At 47.0% G+C, this 14,891-nt stretch overlaps 1 protein-coding gene across 1 annotated transcript in view; it reads right to left on the reverse strand.

Moving 5' to 3' along the window:
- Positions 1–786: 786 nt before the first annotated feature.
- Positions 787–14,891, reverse strand: part of ZSWIM8 (zinc finger SWIM-type containing 8) — a 51,813-nt gene continuing 37,708 nt past the window's right edge. Inside the window, exons 16-26 of the mRNA XM_019471622.1 lie at positions 13,232–13,463; positions 12,330–12,482; positions 11,357–11,579; positions 10,876–11,165; positions 9,882–10,105; positions 9,108–9,593; positions 8,330–8,498; positions 5,800–5,973; positions 4,245–4,364; positions 3,109–3,287; positions 787–1,822 (exon numbers count right to left, since the gene is read on the reverse strand). Coding sequence (XP_019327167.1) covers positions 1,619–1,822; positions 3,109–3,287; positions 4,245–4,364; positions 5,800–5,973; positions 8,330–8,498; positions 9,108–9,593; positions 9,882–10,105; positions 10,876–11,165; positions 11,357–11,579; positions 12,330–12,482; positions 13,232–13,463 — 2,454 coding nt within the window. The 3' untranslated portion in view covers positions 787–1,618. The remainder of the gene's footprint in view (positions 1,823–3,108; positions 3,288–4,244; positions 4,365–5,799; positions 5,974–8,329; positions 8,499–9,107; positions 9,594–9,881; positions 10,106–10,875; positions 11,166–11,356; positions 11,580–12,329; positions 12,483–13,231; positions 13,464–14,891) is intronic.

Consider the following 14,891-nt stretch of genomic DNA (forward strand, 5'->3'; position numbering starts at 1 on the left):
CTGTTCTGCCCTATGCCTATGAGTTAGTTTGCTTATTTTTTAAGAGTATCATTGAAAATATCAAATACAAACAGGCACATATTTCTAGCTTGCAGAAACTAAAAGATCCCCATTATCATTGGCTAAACCCAAGTAAGAAGCAAAATACATTACTACTGAGAAATTGGATTCTTAACATCCATCAATCATCTGACTTCCAGTTTTAAAAGCCCTGAAATGTACGTGTTTGTATGCTTACAAATGGCAGTAGCCTTTTAAATTTCCTTGGCGTAAAAATAAAAGCTTTCTAAAACCAGTTTTCTGCAATGCTGTCCCTATTGGATATCTTGCATAGTCCACCAAACATCTCTCTAAACACAGGGAGCAGACCACTAGCCTTCTTTAACAATTATGTCAAGGGAGAGCAGCTACTGTTTTGCACACTGCTTTGGAAATACAAAGCTCCACATTACCACACGATATCACCGGTGTCGAGACCAGAAAAGGAACCTAGTGGCTGGCGGAAGCATAGGCAGAATATCCCAGGCTTACCACCAACTCCCCTGACACCCATCAACGACCCAGTCCGCACGTACCTCAGCCTCTGCAGAGGCATGTCATTCTCAGAGCAGTACCAGGCAAGGAACTCCTGGCTCATAGCTTGTGTAAAAGCTCTGGCCACCTGCCTTGTGCTGGACTGCTGTTCCCCAAGGCAGGACAGCTATCCACCAGGGCTCACAGGAGCTCCCACTGACACACAGGTGGCCAGCTCCATCAGACTGTCAACATCATGGCAGAGAGAAGAGAGTCAGTCTAAGAAAACGAGTGTTTAATCAGGAAACGAGAAGAGACAAGGGATAAGAAACTGATAACAGGAGAGTAATACCCCAGCCAAAAGAAACACGATTGTACAACTTGGAACGACCAGGATCAAAACATCCTACAAGCCAGCAGGGCCCAGCGAGGGACACTCCTGAGAAAGAGCCCAAGCACTTCTGGCAGTCTCCAAGCAGCTCAGCACAGTCATGGACTCTGACTGCCCAAGCTCCAGCCTCTGCCCTCAGCAGTTGCTGCAGAAAGCCGCAGAGGTGGCCCTGGCCCTGCTACTCCAGTCTCAGCTTCTCTCAGCAGGAGGTGCTGAAAGGAATGGAGGGAGCACTGGCTGTGCACAGCAGTCCCAGCCTCTCCCGACAGGAGATGGTGTGTGGAGTAAGAGAAGCCCATACAAAAAAAAAAAAGAAGTTTACATATTTATAAATGCCAAAATAAATATTTAAGACAGAATCCCCCACCCCTCTAACACGTGCGTAATCACACTGCAAACTGCTCGCAGGACAGCCTCCAGGGGCTCAGGGAAAAAAGCAGTGACTACACCACAGGGCAGCCAGCTCAACTTCCTTCTCGTTTCCTGATGCTTCTGAAGCCTGCAGCCCACTGGGAAGGAGGAGGAAGAGCGAGCAAAGCAGAGCGCCAACACGCAACAGTGCTGGAGAGGAATGTCATGGTATAAATACATCAGATCAGTGGTTTCCAACAAGTTAAAACTAAAATAAAAAAGACACCAGAAGGAAGGATGGTGTAAATGGAACTACAACTATGTGGGGCAAAGGGTTGTGTGTCCGTGGAGCTCCGCCTGCTGTCACGGCGAGAAGGTGGTCATTTCCAGAGAGACCCTTTGCCACAGCTCCTTTGTCTGCTTGCTGCGCTTTAGGTTCTGGAGAATATCGTTAAACTGCATCATGCCCATGGGAGTCAGGCAGAAGGCGCTTCTGGCGCTGCGGATGGCATTCACAAAGTCATCGTAGTCAGCTGGAGTGAGATGGATCAGCCGATGATGGATGTACTGGATGGGAACAGGGAAAGAGCCTTAAGGTATTTGCTCACCACCCTCACGCTGGTGACACTCAGAGGAGGACTCAAGAGCTGCCAGGGCGATATGTCACATGATCCTGTTACCCCACGAGAGGTCCCAAGACTCAGAGGCTCTGACAGAGGAGAGCTAGCTCAAAAGGCAGCAGTGCTGTATCTTACATCCTAACACGGCCAAGGCGAGTGTCCCCTCAGAGCACCAAAATGCACCACACAACAACAACAGGTGCTCTCCCCCATGAGCACCAAATTGTGCCATAGTACAGCGCAAAAGGGCCAGCTAACACTCTACCCCACCACCCACCAGCATCTAACCCTCATACCATTCATTCTGCAGGTTATACGTGGGGACCCAGCATGTTCACTGGACATCTACTTTGCTAACGGGTATGGAAGGAGTAAGGCTTACACTAAGTTGCTACAAAATACCTCTAGGCTTAGCTTAGCACTGTCACTTCCATCAGCTTCTCAACTAAGGCCCCAAAACTGCAGGTCCAGCTTTTGAGAAATCTATTTCCCTCATGTAGCTCAGAAAAAGAGCTTAAGTGAAGAAGCTGTCATTTCTCAAAAATATCACCTAGGAGATAGGATAGCTAATCCAACCTGGACAGTATGTCTACAGAATCACCCTTCTGGTCGTTTATTCAAGAGAAGTAGGTACATGTGGTGTATCCTGTTTACACTGTTTTAAGGAACAGGCAGCTCTGGTATTCCAGCTGACTCACTGAAACACACTTGTCCTGGTTTCAATAAATCCTGAGATATCTCATCCATACTGGTAGCTGACCAAGCCACTTCCACTATTAGTGCTAGCACTGGCACACCAGACAGCCATGCCAGGGCTTCATGACGAGGGGAAGACAGGCTACAAACAAGGAAAGAAAAAAAGATAGGCTACGAAGGGAGGTGGGCAGGGGGCCTGAAAACATAGCAAGGACAAAGTACAGAAGTTAAAAGGTACAGGTAGCATTTGGAGAGAGGAAGAAAGTGGACAGGGAACACAGAGCCACCCCATCCTTTGTGGTGAGCACAGGAGGCAAGAGGCCTTGGAAGAAGCAGTACAATGATGCAGCCTCCATACAGGCAAGCGATGCCTATTCTAGTCCCTACTGAGGGAGAGGGATGCATCAGGCAATGGACCAGTTCAGCTACCAGTACCCAAGGTCCCCTTCCCCTCTGCACACACACACGCAGGCAGTACCTGCAAGGCAGGCAATGGCCTGGCAGCTTTGACAGGCAGGAAGACAGGCCATACGTTACCTGCATGTAGGCCTGTTGGCACCTCTGCACCAGCTGGTGGAAGGCTGGGGTACGCAGGTGGTTGTGCACATGGGCAGGGTTGAGCCTCTGTAGAGCTTCCATGATGATCTCCTGGAGCACAAAAGGGCTCAGCACCCCCTTGGCTGCACCAACGCAAAACTGATGCACATAGTTTACACCTGCACAGGAAGGAGAAGTCAGAACAACAGCGTTAAGGTAAGAGGAACACAAGAAATCAGGTACCTCCCAGCAAAAACCTGGATTTGGAGCACCTTCTTCTCAGTGTAATGTATCCTCCAGCAGGCTCAGGGGAGACACTCTAGCAAACTCATGGGGACAAGAGATCATTCTGATATATCCATCAGGTCTGAGTAGAGACCAGGTACCACCTCAGTCACTGATATTCCCAGTTCACCTCTCTTTAAAGGGGATATGAAAGAAAACTGATGTGCAAGGTAACTACAGAAGCAAGGATACATGGCACCTCCTCCCACTGCTTCTTGCCTCCCCACCTAGGAAGCACCTAGACGCTCCAACACTCAGGCCTTAGGGAGCGTGGAGAGACAGTCAAGCTTCCCCACTGCTGCCTACAGCGGAGCTCCCCCAGCAGCAGCAGGAGAAGCCATGCCACTAGACAGGCTGTTTGCAGAGGTTGGGTTTTTTTAAGTTCTTACTGCTGATGAAAGAATTAAAAAAATGAACTGACAAAAAAGATCCAAGAGCAATGTGGAAGTAAAAACAAAACCAGAAAAACCAAACAATTGGTGGTTTAAGCACCTATTGCTATAAAAGGTCTTCACAGAAGGTATAAACCTACATAAGAAAGAGGAATACCTACAAGATAGTGGAAAGGGAAAAGAAAAAGTTGTTGTTATAGAATGGAAGAAATACAAGTTCTGAGCCCTGTCCAACCCCATGCACTTCATCCAGTGCCTCAAAATTCAACAGCACGCCTACAGAACCCAGAAATGGGACAACTGCCTAGATGAAAGAGCAGCAGGGATCTTCTGAAACATTCTCAGAAATTGGATCAGATATCAGGTTCACCCAATCTTTCACTCTTTGGAGAGCTTTTTCCCACCACGGTCCAAATCCCAGCAAGTGGATTTCTGCTGAAGTACTGCTCTGAGCCTTACCTAACTTCGCAGCTAACCCAAGGAGCCATTTTACATCCTCCGTGTAGGGTGGGCTGCGGGAGAAGTTGTTGGGATGGTCGTTGTGAGCTCTTCGGCCAAGCATCTCCAGAGCCAGCATCCCTGTGAGAAAGGGGCAGCCAGAGTCAAGCAGCACTTCTGCCCAGTAAGACTTAGTCTAGCACTTCACTCATTGCAACACAACCTGATTGGCCTGTCCTTCATCAGCAGAAAATTCCCTAGCTCCAAAGAGTCCAGAGGGAAACAAAAGGCCCATCTTGGAGCCTCTCACCACAGGAAGTATCTGCAAGAACATCTGGATCTGCTGCTCCAGGTTCGGAAATCTGCACTGCCATCACACCTCACTAGAGCTGCAAAGAGAGACTCTGCTAGCACCTACAGCAGGGTCAAGCAGATAGCCCCAAAGGCTGCACTACAAGAGGTGTCCTGAAAGCAATGCATTTGCTCCAAATTTTGCAGCAGAGAAGCTACGCACATCAACCTACTCAGCTACAAGACAACAAGCCAACGCTGAGCTGCAGTATTGCCAATCTGGAAACATTTCATTTATTCCACTACATTCTTCACACAAATCCACCCATTTAAAAAGTTTTAAAATACCAACAGGCACTATGTCTTGGTATTCCAGACCCTCTTCCCCCACCCGCTTCTCTGTTATTCAGACTATTAAATGCTTTTCATGGTTTACCACTTACCAGTGCGATGTTTCCAATGACATCTGCACCCCTTTCTGTCTAACAAGTACTTTCTACTCTAGCTTTCAACAAAAAAAAAAACTTCAAGCAACCTCCAGATAGCCCCCCTTGCATTTTCTTGCTGTTTCTCTTCGTTTGCTGCCCTGGGATGGCTTTGCTTATCTTAGAGGCTCCCTTCTCCCTCCCCAAGTATCCACTGGGTTGGACCACGACTATGTACGAGTAGCTTACTGCAGTCTTAAGCTCAATCACAAACCCCAAGACTGATATCCTTGTACCAACTGCAGTTCAGGCAGAGACTCTATTTCCTCATAACCAGCGTGACTGGGAAAAGAATGCTAATTACATACCCACTCCCCACAAAATATAAGTTCCTTCCATGTCAGTCTTCAACAATCTAGCTAGAGGGCACAGGGCACATCCCTCTGTGCCTCGGAAGACTCAACCGGTATTATTAAACTAGAGGTGTGCCTGCACCACCCATGAGGAGCAGGAGCTGAACTCCATTTTTTCGCATAGTCACAACTTACACAACCACATCCTCAGAGCCCTATCCAGACTCCTTTGCATACACCTGCTGAAAGGCAAGACTCTTCCCAGCTCTAACCCACTCAGTTTTCTCTTCTACGCTGACGGCTCTCAACAGCAACTGTTCAATCTTCTATTGCTTTGTCTCCATCTTTAGCCTCCACATATGATCATGAACTGGCTTTCCCCATGTAGCTAAGATGCCATCACCCCCAACCGGTGCAGTAGCAAATTGCCAAATAATAGTGAAAACCTGCAGCCTTGCCCTGAATCCCTCTCGAAGGGGCCATAGAAACCCACTTGGCCGTCCTTACCAACTCGGTATGCGGAGTGGAGGTAGTGCAGACCCTGGGGGCTCACAGGCTGACTGTGCTGCTCATCCTCGGCAGGAAAACCCCCTGTAACAAGGGAGTTGGGCTGTGAGGACAGAGTTGTCAAGGAAGCCCCCTGAATCGCTGGGAACGTTGATCCTGCATGGACACTTCCTACTGAAGAGAGCAAAACAGCAGCATTAGGACCCACCACCAGCCTAAAAGAAGGTTTACTTGGGCCATCATCTCCCTCACCTGACCGCCCCGGACAACGTAGTGTTCTGTTCCCCTAAACAGAACAATACAGCAACCAAAAACTACAGACATACAACTGAAATACAATAGGCCAGGAATATCTGTATTTTGTTTGCAAGTAGGGCCTGAAGGGGGTCAGTTACACGGTTGTCCATCTCTTTTGCAGTATACCATGAACATGCATATCATCCATGTTTTACATGTAAATACATGTGCTGTCTCAAAGGTCTTTGCTATTATTAAATGACATGTCTGGTTCTGATTTCTTGTCCAAGGAAACAAGCATGTGCATGTCTACACCTGATGAGAAACTGCTGAGGAAAATCATTGAGCAGGAGCAGTATTAAGTCACTCAAAGATAAAGTCCAACATTGTGAGGTTCCTCCACTTCTGCTGTAAGACAGCTATGGCTCCATCCAGCTACCACGCGGGAAGAATGTTACTGGAGGCTAGCCTCCAATCCATCCTTGGAAAGAACAGCCATTGCATACACTGGCAGCGCGTACCAACAGCAAAAACAGTAAGGAAACTTGAGAAGCTCTGTCACATTCAGACTCTTAACTAGCATGGGCAAAATCAAGGGAAATCACAGGAAAATCCATTACATTGTACCACCTAACCTTGTATAGACAACAGTTAATACTGAGCCAGTAAGCTGTACTCTGACAAGGGACTCAAGTTTATCTAAGTTTCCGTCTCGAGAAAGGTATGGAGAGGAAAAAGCAAGGTTTGCCCGAGAATTCCAGAGCAGAGATGCCATTAGGTGCGTGCACATTGTTACCCTTATTTCACAGCTTCTCTGTGGTGCTACTACACCAGCTTGGGCAATGCTCCAAGTTCCGATTTCTCCTCTTCCCCTGCCACCTCCAGCATTTTTTTTTTTTAAATGTTTACTAGTGAATAGTTGAATACCTGAGAACAATGTGCCTCCCAGGAAAGATCTGTCTGACCTCCTCAACCAAGCAGACACACAGTGCCAAACAACCCACAAAGTGGGGCAAAATCCATGCTGCATTTGAAGTCTGGCCAAGGAGAATAACCCGTAAGAATGAGCTGAATTGTTGCCAGAGCTCAAGCATCATCACATGACTACGTACTCCAGGAACAGTGAAACAGTATTTTAAGAACTGAAAACAGAAGTTTATGTAAGCTACAAACAATGGCAACTGGAAAGGGTGGAGTTGTTTTTTCCTTTCATTATTTTAAGTGCTCTAGGATGAGTTAGCAGTTCTGGAAGATTCATAACTCTTTGGAGTGGTACAGAAATGGTTTCTCACAATTAAGAGTCACAGCATCAGCCCAGGACTAAGGCTGTCAAGTAAAGGATGCTTTTCAGATCCTGAGGCTTTCAGGACTATTCTAATTGCTTTTGTGGTGGCTTTTTGGCATTAAAATGCAAGATAAAAATAACTGAAAAGATTCTCCTGATAATCTGGATGTGAAGGAGGACAACACAGCTCTTAAGTGTTGTGTTTTCCCATGTACCAGTCTTCCAGCACCTGGTGAGTTGCAAAGCACTGATAAGCAAATGTACAAATAGGCAAACATTACAGCCTCTCCAGTAAGGGGATAACAGAGCCTGGGTCAGCCATGACCCACTGGTGCAAAACCCCATGGCAATGAGAGCACATCCACAATTCAGTCAACATCTGCTGCTCCAGTGCTGCACACTGCTTGATGGGTCTTCACCACCACTGTGGCCCCAACACAACATGTGAGCAATCGTTCAGATTGCCATTGACATGATCCTGCCAAAACACCTGTCCTCTCTACAGAAGTTCCACATTTCGGGTACTGGCTGCCTTCAATCCCTTCGGGCAGGAAAGACATCTATTAGTACTACTGTAGCAGAAGTCTGCCTGCTGCCTGCTTCCTGCACTCTCTGTTCATCTGACCCAAAGGAACCACAAGAGCCTGCTCAAGATCATCTATGCTCATCTTGCCCTAAGGAGAGGGGGAATAAAGCTCTAATAAGTTAGAAGTCACAAAGGCCAGGAGGGTTCCAAACACACTTTAGTCTGAGAGGCCAAAAAAATCTCATACTGGAAATTTAGCTAAACAGAAATTAAAGCTCCACTAGCTGAATCAGACCCCATTATGAATCCCAGTACCCGCGAGCATGCGCATCTTTAGGCTGGGGTAGATTTGGTCAGAACTTTTCAGTGCAAGAACCCTGGTTCCACCTGCGGTCAATGAGGGGCAGGACTCGACTGGGGTACAGCTAGGATGCACAGTAAATAAACCTATGCTATGCACAGCCCAGGGCTGTAACACTTACTCGCTACATTGGAAGACAGTGACAGTCCTGTCTCACTGTGATAGGGATGCACTGCAATCTGCGTCATGGATGGGACCGGCACACCAGGGAATGACACTGCTGTAGCTGCCAACGATGGTGTTGTTACCGAGTAAGGGTACTGTGCTCCTATGAATGCTGGATGGACACCCTAAAACAGAAAATAAGTAACAGTCATGTCTACTTCACCTGGCCATTTAGAAGTAGTCCAAAACATGATGTCCCCACACAAACCCCAGAGCATTCAAAGTCCAGTCTGACCGGGAGGAGGAAGCACAGGAAGAATCAGCACAGAAACTATGTTGCACCACATGACCATTACATCTTCTTGCTCCTCCTCCTTTTAAATCTAATCAGTTTGCAGAGAACCACTCCAAGAACTTTCAAAAATAGGCAGAGGTTAAAATAACCTTTGTTTGGTTTTCCCTCTGTAGTCTCTATTTAGCCTGCAAGCTCTCAAGAAGACAACCTTTCTGTCCAGTGCCTTCTGAGAAACTATAGAGCAATAAAAATTAAAAACTACTGATGTATTATATTTTGTATTCTCTTGAGACTTTACATGCACCCACAGAAGGCTCCTTATAATGCAAAAGCTGAGCTGAGGAGCCAAAGAACGTATCGCAAATCGGCAAGTGAGAGCAGAAGCTAGATCTCAAGCCACGGCAGGTCTGAGCCCCACACTCTCCCCAGTCAGATGCACTCCTTCTGGAAGCAGCCACACAAAGTCACCGTAAATGAACAAGGCACAGGTAAAACTCACCTGCGGGTACGCTGAGCCAGGCACCGGGAAGACAGCTGGGCGCGGCATGTGCTGGATAGTGTGTCCAATATACTGGGGATTACAGGGGATGTGAGTCTGAAGGGTGGTGTAAGGGTGGAGGCCCTGCGTGTGTGTATGTGCCATTGCCGGCCCTGCCATTGTATGCTGCTGGTACATGGTCGACCCCACAGAGATCACCGGCATGACTGTTGCTGCCGCAGTTACCGCAGCTGCCACTGTTACAGTGGTTGGCTCAGAGGTCACCCGGTTGTCTGTCAACCCACGTGCTGCTTCAGAGGCAGCCCGTGCACCACTGGCACTGCAGGGGCCAGTGGCACCTTCCCTCTGGGCTGGGGTCCCACCAACAGTCTGTTCGTAAAGCCAGTACCACTGGTGAGCTACTTCAAAGAGGACTTCTGGGTACACACCACCTCCTTTGGCTGCCTCTTCTACTGCCATACAGGCCTTTTCCAGCATCAGATTGTCCTGGGGGCAGTGAAAGAAAAGCAGAAGTGAAGAATGCAAAACCAGAAACACAAGAAGGCAAAACTACAACAGGAGAAAAGTATAAGGCACTCTAAAATGACTGACGCTATGGGGAGCAGACAGATCACAACTATGCAGCAGAATAACCAGAGTTATTCATGAAAGATAAGAAATCCACAGAACTGGGATTAAGGCTGTCCGGTGGCAGAGGAACCAATCCCACAAGTAACAGCACGTCCTTGATGCCGAAAATCAGCTTGCACTAGCCAGTCCCCATGTGATACTCACCTGTTCTTTACACTGCACCAGAGCCCTCTGGATCTCATTTGGGTTCAGGGCATGGGCATGGGGCAGGCAGCTGAGTGCCAGTTCAGCAGCTGCCCGCACCATGTTGGAGTCTCTGGCCCGTGAAGCTCTGTCTGCCAATGATGCTACCTCTGGGGGTGTCAGATGTCCATCCCAACACTCCACCAAGATGTTCAAGGCTGCGCTACCAATCTCCATGGCCTGCCCTAAGAGTAAAAGAGAAGACTCTCACACCGCTGTATGCCCAGAGCAGTTCCAGTCAGCTTTCCCTCAACAGGAGTTGCACTCCTCACTTCCTTCAGGAGCAGCAACAGAGCCCAGTTGCTCCCCTTAGGCTCTAAGTCAAATTTAGGCTCTTCCTCCCAAAACAGAGGACAGGCAAGAGCCCTCAATAAGCAAGCAGTGAGTGAGGGTACCATTATCAAAGTTAAGCTAAAGATGCATTTGAGGCAGTGAGAGGAACTTGCTATAGCTGATTTTAGTACCCACAAACCACAGCCTGGACTGTCGCTCTATTTCCATCGTGTCAGGAAAATACGACTTTTCAAGGGTGTGTTTTTCAGGCTCTAGAAGCCATGTGGATAGAAAGTAGGTAGTCTGGGTGCAAACAGAAGAAGGAAGAAAGTGAAATTCTGAACACAGCCAAAGAGCATGTTCAAACTTGACAAATGTCTGTCTCTTCAGGAGCCCCCCCGAAGGAGAAGTTAAGACCAGTCTCTGTGTGAGAAGTGGCCTATGGCTCTGAAGACTGAAGGATGTTGCAGTATAAACAAGAAGAAACAGGTCACAGGAACTTTCCAGGCCAAAACAAGCACCACCATGTAAATCACTGGTGCTCAGCTTGTACTGCCAGCTGTGTCAGCCAGCTTACATGGATACCACAGCACATCAGCATCACCATTTTTGGGCATAAGCTCGCCTCCCCCCTCTCCTTCCTGCCCAAAAAACAAGCTTCCCAATAAAGTTTTGCTGTAACCTGTGATCCAAGAGACATGGGAGGAGTAAGTTCGAGAGAGCCAGTTGGGAGACACGAAGTTGTGCAGCCCTAGTGCATACAGCCCAATCTCGAAGGCGCAGAGGTGAAGGTTGCGGTGTGGTCCCTGGTGCCCACCACTGGAGGAAGGGTGGGTGAAGATGGAGGTACTGCTGTTTCCACCTGCTTTGATAAGGACTGTCTTGGCCAATTCAAAGTAGAAGTGAGCAGCTGCTTCTGAGGGCTGGTTTGGGACATGAGGAGCATGGCTCTCCAGCCGCCTCCCTTTATACCTAAAGGAAAAAGATAGAGGAACCTTTCAGACAGCAACAAGTACCCCAAGTTCACTAGCTGGGGTGCAGAGTTCCTGTCTTTAGGGTCCAGAGGAAACAAAGCAAACGCTCCCAAGGAAGTACTCCCTGATGCACACTTGCCCTGACATCAGGCCTAGAGGTTGCCTCCATGCATTGGTATTGTTCATTACCTGCCAACTTCCACAGTCTTTGCACGGGCTCCCCCACTGGCTCTCCTACTGCCACTGGAAGAAGAAGATCCCAGCGAATCACTTGAAGAACTGCTGATGCTGTCACTGTCCTGTCCTCTGCCCCAGGATGTTGTTGCCCATCCCCCACGTAGCGGACGCCGACTGAGCGTTGGAGAACTGTCAGAGGTGGTTTCAGGAGCGCTGCTGTCAATACTAGCCATGCCTACAACACCAGAACCAACACAGTAATGTCACCAGGGTTGGTAAATGTCCCAACTAAGATCAGTCGTGTCAGTGACAGTCAGCCTTACAGTTGCCAGGCATTCAACTTTGCAAATTAAGAGAGATTAAATTAGTCAGTTTGGCCATAGATATCAGTGTCATTTTGGAGTTCTTGGATTAAAAAGCAGAAGAGTCCCAGAACAATGTATCTTTATTTCCCCCTTCACACCATCCCAGCCCCTCACTCCATCTGCCAAGCTTTGTGGCAGAATATAACAACAAGAAGCAAATATACATACAAAGTCAAGTTCCACAGATTGTACGAGTATGAAGAAAACCCTTCTGGTATATGCTGCACTATTTACACAAAGGTTCTTCACATCTTCAGCCTCTAAATTATACCCTTCCCAAGAGAAGTGTAGAGAGGCAGCAGCTCCTCTGAATTTGTTTCTGGACCCAGGAGCACAGTGCTCCACTCCCAGAGCCCAGCAATCATTCGGCTCCAGATATCTAATCCAATCACCCAGAACACATCTGGCGCAAGAAAGGTATGGTAACTTGCCATACAGACAGGGGCAGGAAATCTGTGGAGCAAAACCTATATCTCCTTGCCAAACACCTCAGAGACAATGAACTGCTTCAGTAGTACAGGAAAGCCTGACAAGTGGAATGAAAGAGCAAGGGAATTGCTGAAACCCCAGCAAGCTGCCTAGCACAGCACTAGATGCTGTATGAATTAGTCAGTTCCTACCTGTGTGTTTCTTCTTCTGCCTGACAGGTGAACCCCAGCATCTCCCATTGTATCCACCTCGGTTTCCAAGGGCCAGACGACTGGGGACCTTTCCCTCTTGTTTCAAGACAGTGGACTCCACAGCTGGCTCACAGGGGGACCTCTGAGAGCTCTCTACATAAACAGGACAGTGACAAGGTAAACATTATGATTTGTTTCTGTATCTCTAAAACCAGATGTGGCCATTAAAAAGATAAACATCAAAAGATGCAGGATTTTTATAAAGTGAGTGGTATTTATGAGCAAGATTATCTCAATTTTCTTTCAGTATTAAGCATATCATCCGAGACCGGGCCAATTTGCTACAACTACGGAAAAATTTTAGAATAAAAATGCTCCAGCAACCATAACCTTATTGAAGTCATCCTCAGCTAGTATTGATCTCTTTGGGAAGAGATAAGAGAGCATCTGCTTTCCTCCAAATGCTGCTGTATGTGATGTTTGCCACTGAAGTGGAGGCACAGCTGGAAGAAAACCACATTTATCTCTAATGCCCTTCAGCAATCTTAGTTATTTATCCTGCAGGAAGGTACCTGACTCAGTGTGTAACTTTTTGAAATACTGCACCTCTGTGATACAAACCTAAAAGATGGAGTCACAGTAGTTTTATGTTAACTGGTTATACAACTGGCTCAAGATAGGAAAACCTGAAAATTAGCTTGCATTTCTATGCAACAACAATGTGTACCGAAATGCATCCAGCATAACAGGTAACAGGGGAACGACATTCTAGTAACCACCAAGTAGCCAGATGGTAATACAAATCACTCTGACTACTTCCGAAAACAGACACAAATGTACAGTGACAGTTTTGCACTGATAACAGAAGGGTTTCAGCATAGGCCTTACACAGCACCTCTTACCCTGTGCGCTCTTCTCCACGAAGTTCTCAGGACTGCTCTGGACTGCAGTGCTTACAGCAGCTTGCTGAGTGACAGAAGTCCCTGGAAGCTGCTGGATCGCTGCAGTGGACTGGGCAGCATGTTTGGAAGGAGATTTTTGATTTGCTACTGTAGGTTTGCTGGATGAGTAGAAGGAACTCAGAGTCTGTGGTTTGTGAGTTTGACTCTCTCTGTCTAGGAGTTTGTCTAAAATCTTTAACAGCAAGGAAAAAACAAAAATGAGGCGGCATTACACTCTGACACAGAGGGAAAGTACCAAACCAGCTTCCTGGTGGACAATAAATCCCATTTGGTTGGAAAAAAGAGACAATGTTTGTTCTCTAGAAAGTCGGCACCATCTTCCTGCACTGAAGATCAGCGATGCACAGTTGAGAGCCATGTGGCCAGCATTACTGAAGAAGCAAAGATTCATTTGTACTCAGTAATATCCCCATTTTCACTTCAAAAAGCCACTGCCTTTACTTGGAAAGCACCCAAAACTCACAATACAGAAGTAATTCTGGTACACCAAGGACAGAACGGAGGACTCTATATTTAGTTCTGCCAGTCCTTAGATGTTCTTGTTTAAGTAACCAAAATTCTTTGCTCACCATCCAAAAAATCCTGTCATACCATTACTGAAAAACTGGTAAAGCCTTCTGAGACTTTCAGACACTAGAGAAACTGCCTTCTACCAGCCTACAATAACACTTTCTTATCCTTACTTATTATGTAATTGGGGAACAACGCATGACCACATTTTATGGGTTTGTCCATTTCTACTGTTCATTCTCCACACGAAATGAACACCACAACTGTGACAGAGCATTTATTTGCAGATGACTGATACCACAATGTCCCTGTTATTCCCTGTAGAAGAGAAGAGTATAGCAAAAGTGCTTCTACTTTAGGAGACAGAAAGACACTAATAATATTCTTACTGGGTAGAAGTGTTTCTGAATATAAAAGATTATTAAAACCCTTCCTAAAGCTTCAGCAGTTTTTGATATTTTTTCCTCCTTTGGGGTGGAGGGGGTAGAGTTTTACTATCTCTCTTACATGGGAAGTTAAGGCACAGGTGGACTAAACTAGTATATCAAAGAGGTGAAAGATTAAGAAACAAAGGCTTTGCTAGATATACTGTTCTGCAAGCCAACGTCCCTGCAGCAAAACAGAATCAATCCCCAGACCACACACACAGTGCACACTGAAAACCCCTGGGACAAAGGACTTGTTTTAGCAGGTAAGCAAAAGCATTAAAAGCAGTGAGAACGCATCTCCCAACTGGACCTTAAGAAACCCATGGGAAGAGTGCCTCTTCCAGGGCCATGCCCACTGCGCAATCAGATTTTGCATCAGTGGAAGAATATAAATACTGCAACGTAGCTTGTAAATCATCAGAACATGACAAAGCAATTTATGCTCACTGGCAAAACTATCAAATCCATCAAAATCCAAACATGGATTTTTTAGCCTGCGGAAAAGGAGGCTGAGGGGAGACCTCATCGCTCTCTACAACTCCCTGAAAGGAGGTTGTAGCGAGGTGGGTGTCGGTCTCTTCTCCCAAGTAACAAGTGATAGGACGAGAGGAAATGGCCTCCAGTTGCGCCAGGGGAGGTTTAGATTGGACATGAGGAAAAAT

Source organism: Aptenodytes forsteri, unplaced genomic scaffold (genome assembly GCF_000699145.1).
Source record: "Aptenodytes forsteri isolate BGI_AS27 unplaced genomic scaffold, ASM69914v1 Scaffold15, whole genome shotgun sequence".
NCBI lineage: Eukaryota > Metazoa > Chordata > Aves > Sphenisciformes > Spheniscidae > Aptenodytes > Aptenodytes forsteri.